The 24,684-nt window shown below is 36.8% G+C and overlaps 1 protein-coding gene across 2 annotated transcripts; it reads left to right on the top strand.

Moving 5' to 3' along the window:
• gad2 (glutamate decarboxylase 2) lies at positions 1 to 24,684 on the top strand. Of its 2 annotated transcripts, none has more exons than XM_032551353.1 (16): positions 1 to 668; positions 821 to 883; positions 968 to 1,114; positions 1,644 to 1,877; positions 3,118 to 3,208; positions 6,827 to 6,939; positions 8,542 to 8,657; positions 9,007 to 9,086; positions 10,127 to 10,181; positions 10,339 to 10,455; positions 13,761 to 13,825; positions 13,914 to 13,992; positions 14,075 to 14,224; positions 16,237 to 16,344; positions 18,749 to 18,838; positions 21,078 to 24,684. In XM_032551353.1, the coding sequence occupies exons 1-16, from the start codon at positions 593 to 595 to the stop codon at positions 21,249 to 21,251; spliced, it is 1,758 nt and encodes a 585-aa protein (XP_032407244.1). In that variant the 5' UTR covers positions 1 to 592; the 3' UTR covers positions 21,252 to 24,684. The 2 variants fall into 2 exon arrangements, with proteins under 2 accessions (XP_032407244.1, XP_032407245.1); XM_032551354.1 differs by having other exon boundaries at positions 554 to 668; positions 825 to 883.

The following is a 24,684-nucleotide window of genomic DNA, read 5'->3' on the forward strand; positions in this document are numbered from 1 at the left end:
TGGCATTCTGCGGCTGTGCGCAGGGAAGTTGGGCGCTCCAGGGGAACGAAATGTTGGGGGCGGACGGAGTCACGACGCGCCACGCAACGCGGCTCGTCATGACCCTGGAGTGAATCACGCAGGAGTTTCTTTGCTGACGTGAAATTTTCTGCGCGGCTGCGAGTGTTTGAGTATTTACAGACATCTGTGTTTGGTTCCCTCCACATCAACACTTGAGTTTCTTCTTTGTTTGAAAAGGTGCAACATTTCATTCAGAACTTCCTTTGTTTTGTTTTTGTTTTTGTTCTGTTTTCTGTTTTAATCCCTGCGCGCACATAAGACGCGCCTCTCTGTTTTTTCTTAATTTTTCCTTTCTTTCTTTTTTTTTGCGGATTTTTATGTGCACACGCAGCTCCATGCATCCCGCACCTGTGGACGCTCTTTGTGTTTCGTGATTTTGACGCGCTCTCTCCCACGCCGCACGGAGCGGTGAGTCGGATGCGCGGCGGCTCTCCGGTCACATTCAGCGCCGCAGCGGCCGCGATCAGTTGCGTGTGGATGGGCTCTGCGCCTGCTCCCCGCGCCTCCCGCACCTCCTAACAACCGGCGACAAATGGCATCGCACGGCTTCTGGTCCCTCGGCGGGGAAAATGCGGGGGCCAACACCGGGAGTCAAAGCCCCAGCACCCGTGAGTGGCTTCTTATTCCTTCTGGAGGATTTTTCTTTCTTTCTTTTTGTCTCTGGCCTTCCATTTTTTAATCTAATCTAGCATATTTATGTGTATCTTTACGTAAAAGTTAAAAAAATAATTCGAAAGGTGAATATTTTTATGTTTTCCAGCCAGGGCTTGGTGCCAAGCAGCTGCCCAGAAATTATCCGGAGGAATTGGATCGAAATTATGTGGTACGTTTGCGATTCTGGTGTTAATATCTCAGTAATGTAGTGGGAGGTTTTGAGTCATTTTTGGGATTCTTTATTCCCCCGAAGCGCTGTTAAATGTCGGAGAAGGGGAGAAACCCGCCGAGCCGGCCGCCATGCAGCCGCCGCAGACCGCTGCGGGGAGCTGCGGCTGCAACAAATCCTGCACCTGCACCAAAGGCACCGATGTGGGCTTCTCAGACCTCTACTCAACAGGTAAACAGCGCAAAGACTGCGCCAATTAATGCGACTGCAAGTGTTTAATTTCACTATAAAAAAAACTCACGTTTTTGTGAGAATATTCTCAATTCTCAATCGACCAAATGCTCCAAATTAAGGCCTTTTATTGTGTTTTCCTTCTTCAATATAGCAGAAAATAACTGTAGGGTTTAAAATAAAACTTCTCCTCAGGCCTATTTATTGTAGGTGAATATTTTATGTCATATTTAGTTAAAATACAATGTTAACAAATAAATAAACGATGTGAATAGTCTGAAAAATACGTTTACTTTTTATTTATTTATTTTGTCCTCAGAGGTCACCTTCAACTTTATCTCCTCATAAAGTCTAAAAATCTTAGGAAAACACAAATATTTACATCTTTTTAAAAAAGTAAGCACGCGTCAAATTTTCCACAGGAATAATTTATTATGAAATGATTACGTTTGGTTTTTTTCCCCCCTCGTTCGTCGTGTTTAGAAATCCCTCATGTTTACGTGATTTTCTATACTTCTTCTGGCCTCAGACCTGCTGCCTGCCATGGACGGAGACACCAAAACGATGACCTTCCTGCAGGAGGTCGTGGATATTTTAATGGCCTACATAGTCGAGTCGTTCGACCGGGAAACGAAAGTGATCGATTTTCATTATCCCAACGAGCTGCTGCAGCTGAACAACTGGGAGCTGCAGGACGAGCCGGCCACGCTGGATGACATCTTGATCAGCTGCCGCGCAACTCTCAAATACGCCATCAAAACAGGTGAGCGCTTTTACGCGCCTTTATGTTTGGATTTGACTGTTTTGCGCATTAAAAGTGAAATAGAAGCGCGGATGGTTGCGCTTTGTTTCAAATGATTGGTTTGGATGGAGGCCTCCAATCCGATTGAAGCATTTTAAAATGATAATTTGAGTAAAAATGTAAATAAAATGTAGTAGGAAAATGACGAAATTGAGTATTTATAAGAAAATCTGTCGTTTTTGAAATATGTATTCGTATGTTAAAGCAAAACATAAAATAAAAAATAAGTCGCAAAATGTACTGCTTTGCAAGAAATTCCTAAAGCTGCGCAATTCATCTCTAAATTGGTACACTTAGAATAAATTAATAGAAAGACATAAAATACACAATTAGAATATATATAAATAAATATTGATGTAAAAATAAAAATATATAAATGTATGTATTTGTACATATATATATATATATATATATATATATATATATATATATATATATATATATATATATATATATATATATATATATGTGTGTGTGTGTGTGTGTGTGTGTGTGTGAGAGAGAAAAATTTAGAGAACAAGTATTTTACTAAAAAATCTGCCCAGAAAACGTAGAATGAATGTTCTGCGTTTTAATAATAAAAATGAGAGAGGAAGGAGAGTCAACATGGAAGTTGTCCTCCTTTCGTTTTAATGTCCTCCTCTTCCTCCCCCTCCTCCTCGTCCTGCTGCTGCATGGCCACCAGACCGATAAATGCGGCGGCGCAGTAAATCTGGTTCAGCAGGCGGCAGATAATAGGCTAATAATCAGGCTTCATGGGCCAAGTCCATTATTCTCTGCTGAGTGACGTTTACAGGAGCAGGATCAGAAACCTTTCAGCAGCCCTAAATAAAGAATACAGCCTTTACTGTTTTGATCACACAATAATCAATTTACTGCTTATTTTAGGAGCTCTGTTGTGGTTCTAATGTTATATTTTTTAAGTTTAAAATGAATTGATGAATAAAAAAACTTGATTATGAAGCACTGGTGCAGATTTGGGGTGTTTACCCTTTAATAAATCCCAGCACCACCCTCTGCACCAGTGAATGTTTTCATCATTTCCGCGGATTATTCAGAAAGCCTCGCTGCATCTTCCTTCCCGCTCTGTAATTAAAGCATTTCTGAAATGACAGTTCTGATGCAGTTTTCCAAACAAAAGCCTTTTAAATTGCATTCCTCCTCTTCCTCCTCTCTCTCCTCCTCCTCCTTTCTTTTCCAGCGCACCCCAGGTACTTCAATCAGCTCTCCACAGGATTAGACATGGTCGGGCTGGCAGCCGATTGGCTCACATCCACGGCCAACACCAACATGTGAGTATGCGGCCTGCCTCAGCGCGATTCTGAGCGCCGATAACCAAAGCGATGACAATGAATTTCCATTTCCTGCTCTGCGTCTGCAGGGGCAGATAGCAGCTTTTTATTTACCCGATCACCCTCCCAGCTCTACCCTTTACCCCTCCCCATTCACCTCTCATCCTCTTGGGGATTCAAGGGAAGAAAATTAGCTCTGAAATTAAATTCAGAGCTAATCAGCAGCTAATTCTGGATGTGTGTTTTCGGGATGATAAACTCTTTGGCTCTGGGAGGTTTAGTATAGGTCCCACCTATTGCTAAAAGAATAAATATTGTGTATTTATTTCAAAACGGACACATAATATGTCAGAGTTAGCCACAGAGGCTAGTTTTCATCTGTACAATCAATAAAAATAAATACGTTCTGTTTTTGTTTACATCCGGAAGTTTTGCGCATGCGCACAATGCCAGATAGCCGCGGTAGAACAATTCCGTTAACAAAATGAAACCTGAGTTGTAGGTATTGTTAATAAAGCGCAGTACGCCAAAGCAAAGGATAAATAACGCATAAAAAGTTGAAGAATAATTCAAAACCACTGGTATTGTTGTTTTTTCTCACTCTCTGTGTCGGCTATGCTAGTCATAGACCCGTTGGCATAGCAACTAACTGACAACAACACCACTAATGTAAACACGCAACCATTTCCCAACCAAATAACACAATATTCAGTCCGTTGCGGTATTATATTTTTAGGCTTGTTGTTTATTTTGTGATTATTAATAAATGATCGTTGTGGTAGATTAGCTATAGCTGCTATTAGCTAATCTAATACAGCTGTGGCTGATTAGCTTGATTAGCTAATTTAAACCCCTTCTCTACTGATGATCTGTCAGAGAGCTGTTGTATTGGTCTCCATATTATTATTTTTAACTGAACCTAAACACATAACTCCGCAGCACATCTACATGTTAAGCAGTGTTGTATAGTAACGAAGTAAAAATACTTCACTACTTTACTTAAGTATATTTTGGAGTACTTCATACTTTCCTGGAGTATGAAAATTTTTGATGACTTTCACTTTTACTTCACTATATTTCCGAACTTAATTGCGTACTTTTACTCCGATACATTTTCAATGTGTGGTTTAGTTACTCGTTACAAAAAAGCGAGAGAGAGAAACGCAAGTGTTTTGACCCCACCTACTGATTAGCAAGTAGCAAGTAGGCTACCGAACAAAGTCCGTAGCCTGCTTGCCTGGGCTTGTTCATCACCACCAATAGGATACTTCTTCTTCTTCTTCTTTTCTATTATGGCGGATCACAAGCAACTTTAAGGTGCATACCGCCACCTACTGTACATGAGTGTGTAGAAGCATTACTTCATATCTATTAAATTCTACTTTTTAATTTTGTATTCTTAAGATAAATAAACAATGCTTTCCTTAATTTGTGAATATCTGTTATGTTTCCTTCATTTCCTAATATACCTTTAAGATTCCATTCATGCCCCATATCTCTAACTATTCCCTTTAATTCTTCCCTTTCGAGTTCATCTGACTTACAGTTCATCAATATGTGTTCTACATTTTCTTTCTCTCCACATCTCTCACATTTATCATTATTTTTCCTCCCTATTTTATAAAGCATGTCATTTAAGTAGGTATGACCTACTCTTAATCTACTAATTATTATTTCTTCTCTTCTGTTTCGTTCATTAATGCTTCGAATTCAAAGTGACTTTTGTACTTCATATAATCTTCTTCCTTTCTTATCTTCATTCCACATTTTTTGCCATTTCTTGATTTCTTTACTTTTAATTAGGATACACCTGTTTCGCTTCTCCCATTAAACACAAAGCAAGTCTCGCAATCAGTAGCAGTCACATGGAAATTCTATCTTACAAAAACTCCCCGTCCAACTTGAAGAAACACATCGAGGTAACTTCTTATGAAATGGTTATAATCCTCCTGTGTCAGTAACTATAGTTTGGTCACTAGGCACTACTGTATTGTGAAATCTTGACCATAAATGAACTTTGTTTGGCATTGTTTCAGTTCCACACGTGGTGTATTTAGCTTAGGCCTAATGTTGACTGTAGCAGGCTACCTAGACTCCTCTGTTCAAGGGGGGACAGAAGCCATAGCAATAGCAATTTAGACTAAATTTAACGAATATAGGAAAGGCATGCAAGTTCAAAACCAGGTTTACAGATGCCAATAAGCTGCATTTCCCTCCCAATTCTTTTTTTCTTTTGCATAATGACCAGTTGTGTGCACCACCTACTGACTGTAGCATTGACTGATTCACTGATTTGTGAAGTAGAGTAATCGTAACAGATCTTTTTCTTCATGTTGGCCGCATTTTCTGTACTATTTATTTTTCTCATTTTCAGCACTGACCTTACTTGAAGGGAAAACTTAAGGCTTACAAAAACTTTGTATTTTCTGTCCTGGAGGGTATACTAAGAAGCTGGTTCAGTGTAAAGCAGGTTAAGTTAACCTTGTGCTATAGGTAAAGCACCTAATTTTCTTAACTAAATGATGCCTGCAGGTATATCTATTAGCAGGTTTAATTTTGCCTGCACTTGGTTGGGTACATTATTTTAAGTGTATTTGACAAGTTTACCAAAATATAAAATATGTCATTCAAACTGCATTTGCTTTGTTTTACTTTTTACTTGTACTTTTCATTACATTACTTGAGTACATCCATTTTTACAGTAATTTCCATACTTAAGTACAAGAAGTTTCAAATACTTTAAGACTTTTACTCAAGTAACATTTCAGTCAGTGACTTCGACTTTTACCAAAGTCATATTTTGGAGAGGTACTTGTACTTTTACTTGACTCTGAGATTTCAGTACTTTATACAACACTGATGTTAAGGTTGTCAAAGTTAAGCTAGCATAACTGACCTACTTCCCTCTCCCGCTATTTTCCTTAATTAAAACTTTTTCCGACCTTCTTATCTTGTTGTCTTAGTGTTGACAATTAGTAGCAAAGCACTGCATCTCGTTTTCTTTTATATATCATGTGTACAAGTAAGATTTAGCGAGTTATGTTGACAACTTGACAGCTATAGCCTAGCAGGAGGAAGTTGCGTGCGTGACGTCACATTGCAACATGTCTATTATTAAAGTGCAGTACAGAAAAATTAGCTTCTTCCTAAAAGGGGAATAACAATAATAATGACAAACAAGAGGATTTTTTTCATCTAAAAGGAAGATATAAAGTTATACATTTTAAAAGAATAAAAAGTCGTATGCAAAAGTTCAAACAAAAGCAAAACAAAAATGCAGAATAAAAATAAGAATGACATGATCAGTGCCTGCATATTTGATTATCTAGGAGCCATTCTTTTAAGTTTAAAAGACTCACAAGTTCTTAGACTCTCTAGTGTTTTGTTACAGCTGTGAGAAAGCATTTTTTATATCAGTGTGTATGATTCATAAACATGCATATTTGTTCTAAAAATTTAAATCTAAGAGTCAAATTTCCCCTTTTCTTTAAATTTTTCCTAAAGGTTGCAAAATTCCAGCTAAAATGACAAAGCGAAATCTTTGTTATTTCTCTTGGTGATGAGTCATAATTGCACCACATTATTTTAAACCTTGGTGACGCGTCTTGTGTAACGCAGGTTCACCTATGAGGTGGCGCCTGTGTTTGTGCTGCTGGAGTACGTCACCTTGAAGAAGATGAGGGAGATCATTGGCTGGTCTGACGGGCGAGGAGACGGCATTTTCTCACCGGGTATGTCTTTTTTTTTTTTTTTACGTGAAACAGACCCTGCTGTTTGTGTCGTAATGTGTCAATTTGCATTTTGATGATATAAGGGGAACCAGTTTCAAGGGCAATTAGCATGAAATTGTTTTTTATTATTCTCATCCCCAACCCCCTCCTCACCCTCTCACTTCTGGTGACACATGATGAAGTTTGATGACTGTTACTGGCAGTGAGAGAGACTAAATTTGCTCAAATTGTTCTCCAAATAGGACATTTTCCTTTTTCACCCAAAGACCAGGGGTGCATCCAGAAAGCTTTGCATAGGGGCCAGAAGGGGCCACTGTTATTCCTGGGGTGGGATTCAAAAATCTAAAAACAATTTTTTAAAAAACAGCCTGATTTCTCTTAGTATTTTTTTCAGCAACTTGAACATAATTGATACACATAATCATCAAAACAATTAAATTAAATCTTACTTTAATTTCAGAATTGCGCCTATTTTTCAACTTCAACCTCTGACTTTAATCTCATATTAATCAGATCCGATTATTAAAATAATCTTCAACTAAGTTAGAGAACAATTAATTGCTAACTAAAATATACAGACTCCACAAGTTTTGCTGACAAAACAACATTCTCAGAGCAGTAATCATGCCAAAACTGTTCAATAAATATATACATTTTACATTTAAGACAAAAAACAAAAAAAAACCTGGGTATGTAAATATTCTGTACCAGAACTCCTCAAGTGGCTTAGTTATAGCTTCATTTGCTTCAAATTATATAAAAATAAATAAGTAAAATCCCTATTACGCACTAAGTGAAAGCGTCTTACATTTCAGAGATTAATTTATTATTTTATAAAGGAATTTAATTATTAGTATTTGCATTTTAATGCGTTTCTAATTTTCTATAAAAACGTGCCAATGTGCAATTTTTTATCTGATTAATTGATTGTCAGAATAATCGATCACTAAAATAATTACAAGTTGCAGCCATAGTTCAAAAGGATGTTAACAAAAATTTTGAGTACTTTTTTTCCCCTGGTATGATTTGAACTTTAGTTTCAGCTCTTCCAGAATGTATAATTGGTTTTCATGTGACATTTTTACAAAACTAGCTACAGCTCTGGAAAAAAACAAAATGATCAGTTTCTCCTAGCTTACTTTTTATGGGTATATGTTTGAGTAAAATGAAAATTTTAATTCTATTCTATGAACTACTGACAGCATGTCTCTGAAATTCCAAGCAAAAAATATAGCACTTATTTGCGCAAAATGAGAAATGGTCAAAATAATAATAAAGATGCAGTGCTCTCAGATCTCAAATAATGCAAGGAAAACAAGTTTATATTAATCTAGAAACAAAAATACTAATGTTTTAATTCAGGAGTTCAGAAATCAATATTTGGTGGAAAAACTACAAGATTTTCAATGGGGTTTAGTGCAGTGGGCTCTTAATTTTTGGATTTTTTTGGTATTGTCATAAATTGAGATAATTGGAGTGAATTATATTCAAATATTGCTTACTTTCAAATAAAAAACTAATTATTTAAGCATCCTTTAATGGAAAAAAACCCCCAGAATTTTTTCTTTGTCTCAGAGTGAATTTGCTCCATCTGTCCTCTAGGGGGTGCTATTTCCAACATGTACGCTATGCTGCTGGCCCGCTTCAAGATGTTCCCTGAAGTGAAGGAGAAAGGAATGTCGTCCGTCCCCAAACTGGTGGCCTTCACATCCGAACACGTAAGGACTCAGACGAACACACTGTTCCTACAAAGTTTAAACCAAATGTCAGATTTTCCAGCCCAGTTCTCATCTTCGCCGCACCTTTCCTACAAAGCAAATGCGCTGCACCGTTACACCTCCGGCCTTAAGCTAACATTATGTTTAGCAAACAGAAGGTCACAAGCTGCAGAGAGCATCTGTCACTTTACAAGACACCCTCCTTCATCTTTAAAGGGCGTTTTGAACGATGCTGTGAGCGCAGCAGCCATTAAATGACACACAAATATGTCATCACAAGTGTCTTTTCACAGATTTATTCTGCCTCCTGTGATCCAGGTGCTTCTGCTGTGTTTCTGTCATTTCACAGAGCCATTTTTCCATCAAAAAAGGAGCGGCGGCGCTTGGCATTGGGACTGAAAGCGTGATCTGCATCAAAGCAGACGAATGGTAAAATGCATTTAATCTGAACTTCCTTACCTCTATTTTCACTGGCATTTTCGAAGATTGTTTCCTACAATATTTATTAGAGATTTAATAAACAGTTCAAATCTCTCAAATAACAACAAACACTACAAAAACACAAATTTTAAGATTTTGAAAAATCTTAAAAGGGAAGTATTATGTTTTCCAGCCACATAGTGCCCTGTATAACATAATCAAGTAACTATGTTACCTTCAGTTGTTGTAAAAATGCTCTATATATCAAATTTAACTTAGCAATTTAACGGCTTGAAATTGGGCCTCTGTCTCTTTAAGAAGCTCCTGCTTTTTCGGAAACTCCGCCTTCAGGAAGTCATCACAACATAGCTCTTCTATTAACCCTTTAACAACGTTTTTCCCAGGATTTTCACTGAGAAGTAGCTCCCCTAATGAGCTCAGCAGTTCCACCAGGTGGTTGCTAATTGCTGCTGGCTAGTCTGAAGGAGCTGAATGGGGAGAGGGCTGCTCTGGCAGGCAGAAGCTCGGTAGCTTGGAAACTGCAGCTCTGAGGAGGAGCTGCGCCTCGAAGGCGGGGCTTGGTTCCCTCAGGTGTTTTGAACAGTTGATTGGTTGCCGTGGAGATTAAAGCATTTCTCAAATATGCATAAAAAAAAATCAAAGCAACACTCCAGCTATGTTTTTGAGGAGGGAAAGGTTGATTTTATATAATACCTATAGAAACCCTGAGAAACATCAGTGATGTAGGAAAAAAATCCTAATTTAAAGGGAAAGGCAATTTAATAAAGCAGCCAAAGACAATGTAAATTGCTTATACAAGTAAGTTAAAAACAACATACTATAAGAAAAACACATCAAACAGATTAAAATTAGACAAATTAAACAGGTTTAAAAAATAAAAATAAAATAATAGATAAAAATAAAGAGGATAGTTTAGATGATTAAGTGTAAAGTTTGTGTTTTTGCACATGTAAAAACACAAACTTTTTTGTTTGTGTTTTTACATGTTTTACCTGGTTTTTAGACCCAAATGCGTTTTTCTCCTCCAGTGGCAAACTGATCCCCGCCGACCTGGAGAGGAGAATACTGGAGGCGAAACACAAGGTACCACATTCACATCCCCGCCTTGGAAAGATGGCTCCTGCTTCATACTGCATTGGTTTTATGGGATCTGTTGCACTGAAACAGCCCCGATGATGATAATAAGAGGAATTTGGACTCGTGTTACAACGGGTAACGTAGTCTGTCCTTTCTGCCTCAGGGGTTCGTACCGTTCTTTGTGAGTGCGACAGCTGGGACAACCGTGTACGGCGCCTTTGACCCGCTCATCGCCATCTCTGACATCTGCAAAAAGTACAACGTCTGGTTTCACGTGGATGTGAGTCGAACAGACGGATTCTTAAACTGTTTCTGTTATCTAAGGCTACGTTCACAATGCAGCCTGAAGTGACACAAATCAGATTTTTGTGAAATGAGATTTTTCTTTTCCCATGGTCGTTCACATTTCCAAATATACAGAGTACTCAAAAATTTTACTCAAGTAAGAGTAGCATTACTTCAACATATTTTTTACTTTAGTAACAGTAAAAAGTAGCTGTCCAAGAAAACAAAATCAGGCAAAATACTTTTTTTTTTCCAAATTGGTTTCTTTCAATAAAAAACTTACAAAACTTTAACAAAAACAGCAGGTGTGTGTCTGGTGAATTTTTTTCATTCAGTGGGTAGAAAATCCAGAAATTTTACTCATGTAAGAGTAGCAATACTTCATAATAAAGTTACTCAAGTAAAGTACAGCTCAGTAAAAATACTCCTAAAGTAAATCTTTTCAAAAAAGTGACTCAAGTAAATGTAATTGAGTAAATGTAAGTAGTTACTAACCAACTCTGCAAATATATGCGACTTGTATGCGATCTCCAGTGTGAACTGCAAACGACTTGAAAGTGTTGCGCATGCGCATGCACGCGTGCAAATCAGTAAAGGGCGCAAATTTGCCAACCGTTATTTTAAAAAAAGGAAGAAGAAGAAGTGCTCAGTGTTTGCGGAAGTAAGCATAGATGCTAACGGTGGAGCATATATTACGATTTTAAAGTGGTTATCCAACCGGAGCCTCCACATAAACAACTTAATCCTCGTTATCGGCCGCCATGTTTGTTGTTTTTCTTCGCTTACGCGTATCAGGACGCAGAATAGTGACGTTTGTCGAGTATCAATGACGTTCAGGTCGGAGGAATGCGACGTAACCGTTCAGTCAGGTCAGATACGTTCCGGATTTATGACCACATTTCCAAGTAGCCCGGGTCACATTTCTAAAAAAATAAATAATAAAATTAAAAAAAAACCGATCTGTGTTGGTCGGGTTGTCATGAAAATAACAGATCCAGGTCACATTAAGGCAAAAAAAAAAAAACGGATTTGGGTCACTTTAGGCTGCAGTGTGAAGGCAACTGAAAACCTTACTGTAACCCAGCTGATAATTTCAAATATAACAAGGGCAATGCAAAGCATTTTTGAAGCATTTAAGAAACAGTAAAAACATATTTAGAGATTTTTTTTCTAGCTGCTTGCTTCTTTGCATCTGTGACGCAGTGTGTGTCTCTGGAGGTGATTTTAGTAAAAGTCAGACAAATCTATTATGTCCGTCTGCTTGCGGTTGACCCAGATAGGCAGCAAGCCATTTCCTCTCTAACACTGGAGATTAGAAAAACTGGAGCAGAGGCAGTAAATCATCTCCTCCCCCTGACTTCGCCATCACTGCCAGGAACTCTATCTGTTAATGGAGGTGAAGCAGTCCTGACAGGGGACGCCTCTATTAGGAGACACAAATGGCCTTGTCCATCATGTTGCGAGCAACCATAAAAAAACAAACTTATTCTTTGGGAATCAATTATGGGTGTTTTAGCGTGTGCTTTTACGATGCTTACAAATCAATATTCACCTCTATAGCAGCTTCTTGGGATGTAATTTATCTTCTAGAATGATGGGAATGTTTAGAAATAAGTCCAAGAATGAGAAAAACAATCAGAGAAATTGTAAACAATCGATGCCAGTTTTACAATCAATAGTTCAGCTTTTAAAATATCAGAAGATATTATATGTAAGATTGATTGGAAAGGTGTTGTGGACACTTTGGCTTTTAATATTTGCATCTGGACTCTTTGTGTTAAAGTGATTTTGCATCAAACAATTTGAACAATGTTTAAAAATGAGGAAAAGCTTCATTTGGTTTTATATTTTATTTGGATGAATGTCCCTTAACACTCCATAGAGAAACTTCACAGTGTTTAATAAGCTTCTGTCATAATTTTGGTTGGGTATTTGACCACAGTTCTTTGCAGAATTGATGCACTTCATTTAAATTGGTGAATTTTCTGACTCAGGCCTGCTGGTGTTTCAGACATTTTCATGCTTCTTCCATTCCAACCTTCATATGTATTTGGACTCTTGGAACTAGAAAACACCCAAATATTTTTGAGTTTTAACTTTCTGGCTCTTTGGTGAAAGAAAATGGACTCACAATAGAAGCTAATTTGGATTGCCATGGATAATCAGGGAGCTGAGAAATAAGACATCGCCGCTCCAAAACATAGATAGTTTTCTAATCTTTTGGATTGAATCTTTTTTTGTCCAATTTGAGCAACAAGAATGGGACATGGACCTCATTTTGTCCCCAAAGTGCTTGATGTATTAGCCAACGGGGGAATGGAAGCCATATATGTTTTTAAGTCAGAGTTCCTGGGTGTTTGTGGTTCTACTAAAGGGGACATATTATGCAAAATTCACATTTTGCACATTTTTATGTTTTCATTTGAGTTTCTACCATTTCTAAAAACAACCCAAGTGGTTAAAAAGTCACTTAGCCATTTCGTAGCAATAAGTTGATGTTTTTTGATGTCTGGAAAACACCAAAAAACATTTTTTGATTAAGTCATAATCAATGGCCACTGCACAGTTCCCTAGTAACCAAGTCTGTTACCTAGCAACCCAAGCAAAGTTCCAGCACATTTGGTCAGCTGGTTTTACCGCTGTATGTGCTGTACAATGGCTGCTGGAAAAGACAAGAGTTTTGTTGTTGACTTTCCATCCAGAAACCCCTTCATTCTTGCTGGTTGTGCAGGAGGCTCCAGTTCTGCTTTTCTAAGATGCATCGTTATACATTTTCACATCTGTTTGCAGCCATTTTCACATGTGAGTTTAAAAGTTGAGTTGGGGGGCGTGGCTAGAAGCGTTTTAATTGTATTTAAAGTGACAAGATGCCCTAAAATAGCTCATTCTGAAAGGAGCTCAAAACAGACTCTCTTCTCTCTAAGAAGAATTTTGTGCAAAAAATTAATTGAACATGTTTTGTATCCTAACCTGTTCAATGAAGAACAAAACAGCTGCAGTTGCTAGGTAACGGGACTCGACTGGGGTTGCTATGTAACAGCGCAGTGCCCCTTGAGTTTAACAATCAGGAGGTTTTTGAAAAGGCTCGTTTTCCAGACACCAAAAAACATAAATTTAATTCTATAAAATGGCTGTGAACTGTCGTTCCCAGTTCTTGTTTATCAACATCCGTGAGGTTGTTAATTTTAAAATTATTCCCAAAAAAACACAGATTTGATTTATTATTACTATTTTTTTTTTTTTTTTGGTTGATTTTATTGCCAAATGACCGATGAGTTGTTTGGGTTGTGTTCTCAACAGGGAGCGTGGGGAGGGAGTCTGCTCATGTCCCGGAGACACCGGTGGAAACTGGACGGCGTTGAAAGGTGACCGTCTGTGTTTTTATTTATTTTACCAACATATTAGATCCTCTGAGAGTTTACGATGCCCAACTGCCTGTTTTACCGACCGCAGGGCCAACTCTGTGACCTGGAACCCTCACAAAATGATGTCCGTCCCCCTGCAGTGCTCCGCCCTGCTCGTCAGAGAGGAGGTCGCCCCTGCAGCCTCTCTTTCATTTCCAGTTCCTGTTCCTGGAGGTGATGCTGAACAACCTGTTGGGTTTGACTTTGCAGGGTTTGATGCAGAGCTGCAATCAGATGCACGCCTGCTACCTCTTCCAGCAGGACAAACAGTACGACCTTTCCTACGACACCGGGGACAAAGCGCTGCAGTGTGGACGCCATGTGGACATCTTCAAACTCTGGCTGATGTGGAGAGCGAAGGTCTGGATAGCACACTGCAGCCACGGTGGATTTTACTGCAACTCAAAAATGACAGTTTAACTGTTAATAAATAGATAAAAAAATAACTTTTTTCAGGTATTAACACTGACAGTTTTTCCACTGCAAAAACACAAAATCTTACCAAGTAATTTTTTTTTAGTTTCTAGTGCAAATATCTAATTACAGTTGAAATTAAACAAAATTAACTTAGGTCAATAATTGCTTAATATTGATGAAAACGATGGAGGATTATTTTCCTTATTACAATATATTTTTTCAGGCTATTAAATTAATCTGTCAGTGGAACCAGGACTTTTTCATCAATATTAAAGACTTAAAACAAGATTTTATAGCTTTCTGAAAAGTTACTTAAAAATTAGTTTTGTTTTATTTCAACTGTACTGAGATATTTGCATTAGAAACTGGACCAAAATTATTTTTTAAGATTTTGAGTTTTTAACAGTTTCCTTTGTTTTATATTGTTTAACTTACAAATAATTTTTCTTTTTTTAAAAGATACATTTACTTAATTTAGATTAATTTTTGTACATTTTAATTTAAACTAAAATTAAAATGTAATTTTAATTACAATTATTTTAATTATTAGTTATATCATTGTTGATTACTTAATAATAATTAAAATCATTATTTTATTATTTTACAAGTTAAAATAATAACTTGTAATAACTCACTTATATTAATAAAATAAAATAAGCTTTTTTAAAAAATAAAATAATTTATTTTTGCAAGTTGTAACTTGTGATTAAAGTTACAAGTAATCACAAGTAATTATTCATTAATATTGTCTGCTTGTTTTACGTCAGTAATTCCTTAATATTGATGAAAACTCAGTATCTCCACTGGTAGATTATTTCACTAATATGAGAAAAATGTCTTGTTATTGTTATAACAATACTTTTTCATCAAAATTAAGGAATTATCACATAAGTTAATTCTGTTTGTTTTTTTTCAGCTGTGCTTAGATATTTGTACTAGAAACTAGACCAAAATTACTTGGTAAGATTTTGTATTTTTGCAGTGGAAAACTGTTAACACTTGGAAAAAATGTATTTCAGTCTATTTATTAGGGAGTAAAATATGTCATTTTTGAGTAACTGTATATGAGTAACACACATATACATGTTTTTATAAAAAGCAAGCTTTACAAACTTTAAAAATAATTTTTTTTGGTCATTTTATGTGAAAAACCAACACAAAGTAGAGCATAACTATAAAGTAGATTCAATAACATGTATAACTTTTTAAATTTCTACAAGAAAAAAACAAAACAGTGGATTTTACAGTTATTTTTACCCCCGTTACTTTGATACTCGTTAATATATGGGTATTAAAGTAAATATATGTAGCTCTGGAAAACTTACTGATCACTTAAAATGATCAGTTTCTCTGATTTTACTTTTTATATTTATATATTTGAGTAAAATGAAAATTTTTCTTTTATTCTATGAACTACTGACATTTCTCTGAAATTCCAAGCAACATTTTTGTATTTATTTACAGAAAATGAGGAAAAAGATGCAGTGCTCTCAGACCTCAAATAATGCAAAGAAAATAAGTTTATGTTAATTTAGAAACAACAAAACTGATGTTTTAACTCAGGAAGAGATCAGAAATCAGTATTTGCTGAAATAGCCAGGAGGTTTTCAGTGGGGTTCAGTGCAGTGGGCTCTTCGTTTTTACCAGAGCTGTAAATATATAAACCACAACTATGATCTTCAACTGATTTTACTGCTTTTTATTCATGGGTATCAAAGTAAAGGGGGTAAACACAGCTGCAGTATAGCTTTACGCCACACTTTTTAGGGTTTTTTTATTGTAGAAATGGTGAAAATTATGCATGTCGTTGATTCCACTCCTAATTATGCTCTATTTTTAGTTTTCACATAAAAATACCCCCCAAAAAATAAAGTTTGAAGTTTGTTGAAAGTGGTGTGATAAATTTCTGATGCGACCCAATGTTTTGTTGAACCTCTAAATCTTCTCCCAAACAGGGAACCATCGGCTTCGAAGCCCAGATTGACAAATGCTTGGAGCTGTCGGAGTATCTGTACAACAAAATCAAAGACAGAAAAGGATACCAGATGGTGTTCGATGGGAAGGTGAGGAAAACCTCCAGCCTCTGGTCCGTCCGGCTCCGTTTTACCCTTCAGTCATTACTGGTGACTTGATTGGCTCCAGCTTTGTGTTGGATGGGATTCATTGTTACTTCTAGCCTGCGGTATAATGTGCTGCTATTATGGTTAATAGCTAGCATAAGAGCCTGTAATTGCTGATATGCATATGAATAGCCTGCTGCCTGGAAGCTAAGCTATGACACCAACATATGTGGAGGTTTTAAGTTGAAGAGCGGCGTGTTGGACACCTACACTCTTTCATAATGGCGGCTCTGTAATGTTTAAAGGCCTTTTGTTTCCCTGCTGAGGCCGCAGAGACTAAAAGCATCGGCGTGTGATCCGGAAAAGCCTCGTCCTTGGGGCAATGACCCAGGTGTTGGTTTGACTCCGACCCCCCAGTGAGCCATTAGATCACTCTGAGGCTGAAAGTACAACGAACTGGACCGGTCCAGCTGTGTAAACGTAGCTGGTCTGCTTGGTTGGTTCGGCTGCCGGTAATGAATGCTTTTCCACTCGAAGGCAGTCTGCGGCCACAAAAACAGCAGTTAGGAGCTCTGAGGGAAGATCAACTAAACAAAATACTTGATTTATGCTGAAGCTGCTTTAAAAATGACCCATTGTGGATCCTTGGACAGATTAGGATACATCTCTGGGCGATACAAAATATCTTTATTGAATTTTTAGCACAAAATAATTCTTAAATAATGAGATTTCATTTTATTTGAGTTGTTTTAGGGCCTTGTGTTACTTTAAATCCAAACAAGTTGCTGCTGGCCACACCCCAATCTCAACGTTTACACTCACACGTGAAAATAGCAGCAAACAAGATGTGCAATTATACAACTGTACTTGTTTGAAAAGCATTAGTGGAATCTCCTGTACACCTAACAGGAGTGTAGCAATGATTTTTGGATGGTAAGTCAATAACAGAACACTTCCTTTTCCAGCAGCCATTGTACAGCGCATACAGCGGTAAAACTAGCTGACCAAATGTACTGGAACTCAGCTTTGGCTGCTAGGTAACGGGCTGGGCCTGGCTGAGGTTGCTAGGTAACGGCACAGAGCCTGTGGAATGTGGCTTAGCAGTCGGAAAGTTTTTGAGACGGCACATTTTCCAGACTTCAATAAACATTAACTTATTGCTAAAAAACAGCGAGGTGTTTTTTTAAGCGTTTGGTCTGTTCTTAGAAGCAGTAGAAACCCAAATGGAAGTACAAGTTCAAGCTTTTATTACACTTTATTGCCTTATGAGTACAGTTATGAGCATGAAGAGGAATGTACTTGTATATTTATTTCTGTTTTTGTGACAATTATGTTGCTATATTTGATGATTATTTTTCTAAAATGCTGCGCTAGTTTTATACCAGATGTAACAAAATGTTTTCCGAAACTGTTCCACTTTTGTCTTATTGCACAAATATGGTCTAAAAGGTCTTGATGATCACCATCTTTTGGAAAATCTTATAATTGCCTTTGTGTTCTTTGTAGGTTATTTTGTGACCTCCTACATGATTGATGCATTCTTATAAAAGAGATCTTCTAAAACCAACATGTGAAAAACTCAGCCCTTTCTGCTTGACTTAACATTAATACAGTGTAGGACAGTCCTGTTGATTATTTATTTGGATTAACAAATTAATAGTTGGACAGAAAATGTATTTAATAGGAGACCTTTTACAGAATTTGAACCAGGTGAAGCTAAAAATGCCATTTGAGGAGTTCTGGGTGAGTCGCAAGGCCTCCACACCACCAGGGGGCCCCCAAGAGCACTAAGCGAATATCCTCTTCTTGCTGATGGTTGCTGCCATTGTTGGAGAAATATAAGATATCAAACTTGTTAACTTGTTTTCTGTAAATTTTGTGTTTATCAGCTGATGTTACCTTCAAATAGTTGAAAATACTTGAATACACCTCTGCATTAAAAAAATTATTACTCCTCTATGGTTAAAATCAGTGGCCATAATAACACTGGTATGACGTAAGCTAATTACAAATTAAGCTAATGATGGTACATGTTGGTATGGGGGGGCCCAAAAATAAAACTCTGATCTGGGCCCCAAAAAGGCTTGGGTCGGCCCTGTCAACAGACAAATCCTTTTCCATCTTAAACGTAAAATATATTTCTTTTTTGTACAGTTTTGGCTTTATTTGTATACTGTTAACGATTAATTGATTACTAAAGTAGTTGACAATTATTTCAATGATCAATCATGACCAATACGATTAATTGTTTCAGCACTTTACTGTAGATATACCTGCAGGTAATTTATGTAAACGTTTTTCATTATTACTTTAAAAAATAGTCTGATAAAAGCTGATCTGGATGGTAAAAAGTTGGTCAGAAGAAGTGTTTGTATGTTTGGGTTAATTCCTGGTTGTTCCCCCTCAGCCTCAGCACACCAACGTCTGCTTCTGGTACCTCCCCCCGGGGATCCGCTACATGGAGGACAAAGAGGAGAAGAAGAAGCGCCTTCACAAGGTGGGTGAGCTCAGATAAGAGGCCAGGCAGCCATATCTGCCCAGCACACCTTCCAAAACCCAACAAGCCTGTCACTCACGTCCACAAACACAATCACACCACCTGATAATTAGCGCCTGCTAAGACCCAACATTAGAAAACACTTTGCGGTCTGCATGAGGAATGAACTGTGATAGCCTTTAAATGGAGGTGAGGTTGTTTCCTTGCACATGCAGGTGTTTCCTCTCCTAATGTTCTGCTGAGATCAAACCAGACGTGCGTCAGTCGCCAGCTTTGCTCTTTTCCACAGACTTTGTGAGGATTGATGTAGCTTTAAACGATTAGGGCTGTAAGGAGAAAACCTGAACCAGAGGAGTTTTTCATCTTCTTCTTTAATGATTTATTCTGATGAGAAGAAATGGAAAAGGACGGATTTTTTTGAAGGAAATCACCTACAAGTTGATTATTTTATGGTTGGGCCTTAAAATAACAGGACACCTGCAAAAGATTTAACTGAGTCTAGCAAACTAAAAATTTGTGATTTAAACAAACCTTTGGCTAACAGGATGTTATGTTTTTTAAACAGGTTAGGATTTATCTATATGACCTTCATTCCCATATTGAAATAAGCAGGAAAAACGGACACTACACGACACCCAAAAAAATCCAACACTGTTATCAAATGACCTTTACAGAATCTAGACACTTTCCACTGAGACGGTTTGTTCCCTTTTTATTATTTTCTTTTGTCTAAATGTGTGTTCACCTCTTTCTTTTGAGTTGTCTTTGTGGGGATGGCTTTTATAAGCTTCAATACTCTGCAAAATGTCTCGACTGTTTCTGTAAATGTTGGTGTTCACTGAAAATGTTTCTAAAAATTGAAGAAAGCAGAAAGAAAGAAAGTTCAGAGCAGTGCATTATGGGAGGGGCGAACGACAGCGAAAGATGAAAGTTGAACGTTTTAAAACTGTTTTTTGTTGCGTTGCTGTGCGTCAGACCTCAAAATCTCATGAATTACGCTGTTCGCTCAGCTGGTTGAGGACAAGCGACTGCCGCCCGATCGCACAAATTCCTTAGGAAATGAACAAAGAGCTTTTAAATTAACGTTCGGAACAAAACGGCTTCCTTCAGACCTTTTCTAAATATAGAAACAGAGAATCCTCAGACATTTTTGACACGAGAGAATGAAACATTTTCCTAATCATTTAAAAACCTGCATACAGTGGCGATTTTTGATATGGGCAGTTGCCCAGGGCTGCATCAGAAAAAGGGAGGAAGAAGAATTAGAAAATAAGACCTTATCTGTCAGTTTTCCCCTGAAGAAGTTTGCTACTACTTGTATGAATGTGTAGTGGAGTAAGTTTCCCTTAGTTGTAGCGAAGGATGCAATACCAGCATTCAGCTTCTATGCACCACAAATCTAGAACAAACTTCCAGAAAACTGCAAAACAGCTGAAACACTGAGTTCCTTTAAATCTAGACTAAAACCCCACCTGTTTAGAGTTACTTTACAACTATGTAAAATGAAACATTGACCAAAAACACAAAATATTACCAAGTGATTTTGGTCTAGTTTCTGTAAATGTCTTGGTAAACTTAAAATAAGACTAACTAAATTAAAAGTATGTTTTTACCAAGATATAGGAGCTTTTTTAAAATAAATAATTCCTTAATATTGATGAAAAAGTTCTTGTTCTATTTGCAGATAAATTAACTTATAACGTGGGAAAAATGTGTTATTATAAGTGAAATAATCTGCCAATGGAACTAAAACTTTTGCGTCAACATTAAGGAATTATTTTCTTAAAACAAGCTTGTATATCTTGCTAAAATTACTTAAGTTAGTTTTGTCTTATTTCATGTTTACTAAGATGTTTGCACTAGAAACTAAATAAAAATACTTGGTAATATTTTGTGTTTTTGCCGTTAACATTTTGTAACAATAGCATTTGAGAAAAATTTAATGTTTTCTGGTTTCCTCAGTTGTTGCCTGTCTTGTCTTCTGTTTTTGTGGATTTTTTTTAAAAAAATGTGACGGATTGATTGATTCCTATAAGAAACATGTTTGTGTGCATATTTATATTTCAAGCTTACAAAGTTAGGCCTAGTGATTAATCACGATTAATTGATTAATCGTGATTAATCACTTTGCTAGAGTGTGAATTTTTAATCAATTGACGGCACTAGTTGTTATTCGAGTTCTTCTGGTGATATAGTGTGTGTATGTTGGTAATATTTATTAAACCTTGTGTGATTTCAGGTGGCTCCAGTCATCAAAGCCAGGATGATGGAGTACGGCACCACCATGGTCAGCTACCAGCCACAAGGCGACAAGGTGAACTTCTTCCGCATGGTGATCTCCAACCCTGCTGCTACCTTCGAGGACATCGACTTCCTCATCGAGGAAATCGAGCGACTCGGCCACGATCTATAAGACTCTTCTCGCCAAATCCTCCTGTACTTTCCCCCGTTGATGGATGAAATGTTTGTCATGAATGTACTGGTAACCATTTTCATTTCTCTTTTTTCCTGTAAAGTCTAATATTTAAGAGTATATTTAAGAAGAAGAAAAAAAACATGTATTAATTAGTTATGTACTGCAGCTTTTTCTGTGGACTGACTTGGTCCAGCGCAATGTAAAAGTGCTTCTGTCCGCCTTTCTTATGCTATAGTCGCTGCAAGATTAGTGTAATCAGTGTGACTTTATATGTACTTTTTGTGCTATGAAATGCTTGTGCAATAAGTCGATGAGGGAGATCTGAGATTTTTGGATCATTTCTCATTCGCAGAGTTTGTTGTTAAGTGCCAAATGTTGTTGTGTTCTATGGTAACATTTTAAAATTTTAAACAAAGAGAGCACTAATCTTTACCTCAGCTTAATTAACTGCCTGTACAGCAGGGGGTAGAGTCCAGTCCATGAAGCTGTTTCAACTAAAACGTAACATTTAAATTGTACACTGTTATGAATATCACTTTGTTTTCCTCTGGGGAAAAAAATAGGCAAGATAAAAACACAAAACTGTCGAATTACCCAAACAAGGCCAGCAGGTGGCGCTAATGTCAACATGAATTACCTTTAAGCAAATGTTTTCGGTGATATTCCACTAAAGTTGGAACCACTTCTTTTTTTATTTGTTCCCCAATGGAGCCAAAAGGACAAAGTTTGTTTTTCCCCTTTGTAATTTAGTAGTTTTGCTTATTCAATAGTCATCTGCAGAAAGGTGTTTTATACCCACTATAAAACTATCAGTTCCTTTTGTTTTGGTGACTGAGTAAATTTATACAAACCACAAAAATATGACTGCAATAATTAATATATACCAGCAGGAGGCCAATTATAGCTATAGGTTTTGAAAACGGTAGTAATCTCTAATATTCTAAAAAAAAGTCGGCTGGCATAAATGTTAATCAGAGCAACGGTCAACAGAAATGGAGTCCAAAATATAATACACAGGAAATAGTGCACAACAAAAATTACTAATAAGATTTAAATGTAAATATGATTGCTTATATCCATAATAGACCAAAAATATTCAATGACCAGTTAAAGTAAAAGCACTGATTAAATACCTGTGAGCAAATGGTTTTCATGGGTATAAAATGGCAACAGATATGGTCAAAACAAGGTAAAAAAAAAAAATTTGAGGAAAATGTACCCATGTTCTCAGCTCATTTATTGCACCGTAACTAAAATGGCTACAGCAGTCATTTTGATGTTTAGCACATTGTTAATGCTTAGTGTACTGTTTACTCTGTGCAAAGTAGACTGTTTTACTGTTATTTTCCAAAATCACACTCTAGGATTCACCAAAAATAGTTTCTTTAAACCAAAACAGTGTTTCATGCAGGAGCTGCATCATAAAATGTCTGCTTTAGTACAAGCAACGTAAAATTAAAGATGCTGCCCCTCATTAGGAATGCTGGCCTAAAAAAACAAAATGTAGTTGAATCTCAGTGATCATGATGTTAAAGGCCAAGGCACTGGAATGATGACCCATTTAATACTGGCAGCTTCTTGGTACTTTTTAAACTGGGACTACTGGTAATGGTGGGACCAACCAGCCATCCAACCAACCAACCCATAAACTAATCAACCAACCAATAAACCAACCAACCAACCAACCAACCAACCAACCAGTGATTCCAGATTGTTAAAAAGTTCAGGGTAGTTATAGTATGACTTTAATCAGAGCTTAATAGTTTTAATCATAAGGAGATTAAAGACACTTTAATATATTTTAATATTTTAATGTATCCATTTATACAACTTTACTCTTTTTCTGAAAGTTTGTTGATTGTGTTTAGGTTTAGCTCCTGCCCTTTTCCACCAGCGTCATAATAAACTTCCCCAATAACTTTCACAAATGTCTGCAGATGATCTTAATTAGTTCTGCAAAAACTGATTCAATTCTATTATAAATTCAATAATAAAAAACAGATGAAAACCAGAAATTTAAAATGTCAGTAGGCCTGTCAGAACAGCAAATTTTGCTTAATCTTTGGGTAAAACTAGAAAAAAGAAACGGAAAATAAAGTGGACAAAAGAAATGGTTTACCACTTATATTTATTTATTTGCTAAACTTGTTTCTGAGTTGCACTTTATCACATTTTGAGAAGAAAAGCTGGAATGTATTACTGAAAAAAATAAATGTTTCTATGAACCTGCTTGTGTATAAAATCAAAACTAAATTATTTTATCTTCAGCTGAAAAGGGCCAAATGTTCATTTTAGCATCTCTCCCTTATGTTTAGCACTTAATAACAAAACTTTAAGCAGAATTACCTTAAAGGCAGGGCAATAATAAAATTAACAATATTGCTGTTTTGGTCAGATTTGGGTACTTTAACACTAGACATAACTTGCACTAAATTATTGTGGAGAGCAACTCAAGCAGCAACAGAGATGGCTTCTGTTTTTATTCACAAGCAATATTTAAGGGTCCAAGCTACATATCCCGCAAAGAAGCAGTGAAATATCAGCGCACGTTAACGGAAGATAATCAAGTTTCCAAACCAAGCACATGATAACTTAGATAATAATAATAATAATCTGTATAAAAGCTTATTGTAGGCAGGGTTAGCTGTCGAAACTCTGGTTTTCTTTTAAAAAGCAGAAGTTTTGTAGCATTTTCATTAGACTGAGGTAGAAAAGCACAATTTGCTCAACACTATCAATCACTTTGAAACATAGACTGTAAATACAACTACAAGATGTCCTAAGTACATATCTTTGTGTATACATATTATGTATATAAGACGTATAACCAGAGACTATTTGTGAGGTAAAGTTGTTCATATTTTCTCTATATCTGATATAGATGCCCTGTATTTTCATCTCGTCGGCCCAAAAGGCTTTACTTTTCACTGTGTGTGTTTGTGTGTGTGTGTGTGTGTGTGACTCTTATAGCTGTTTCAACGACAACTTGTTTCAGGGACTGGCTTTAAAAAGAACGGACAGATGTCACCTCCAAGTACTTCGTTAGGAGGCGTGAAAGTCTGGCGTTAGGGTTTTAAATGAATATGCAAAGCCATTTTTTTGACTCTGAAGCTCCGTGTTTTTCTGTGCACAAGTGAAATTTGACTGTATGTGCCGGCGTGTACCTTAGCGTGTTTGTGACTGTGTTGCCTTAGTAGAGATTTTTCAGTATCGTCTAGTTGACCTCCGGAAAAAAGCAGGAGGTTGTGCACTTTAGAGTATACGACCTAAATAACGTGCAATGTCTAATGGTTGTTTATGATTTAATGTTTAAAAAAAGATTCTCTAACATAATGTAACTGGAGCTCTTTGGTCTGAATGTGAAAGGAATTAAGGGTCTGTTTTAATTTGATTTCGTAGATGTAGTAAAGCTTATGTTGCCACTCCCTAA

Source organism: Xiphophorus hellerii, chromosome 21, assembly GCF_003331165.1.
Source record: "Xiphophorus hellerii strain 12219 chromosome 21, Xiphophorus_hellerii-4.1, whole genome shotgun sequence".
NCBI lineage: Eukaryota > Metazoa > Chordata > Actinopteri > Cyprinodontiformes > Poeciliidae > Xiphophorus > Xiphophorus hellerii.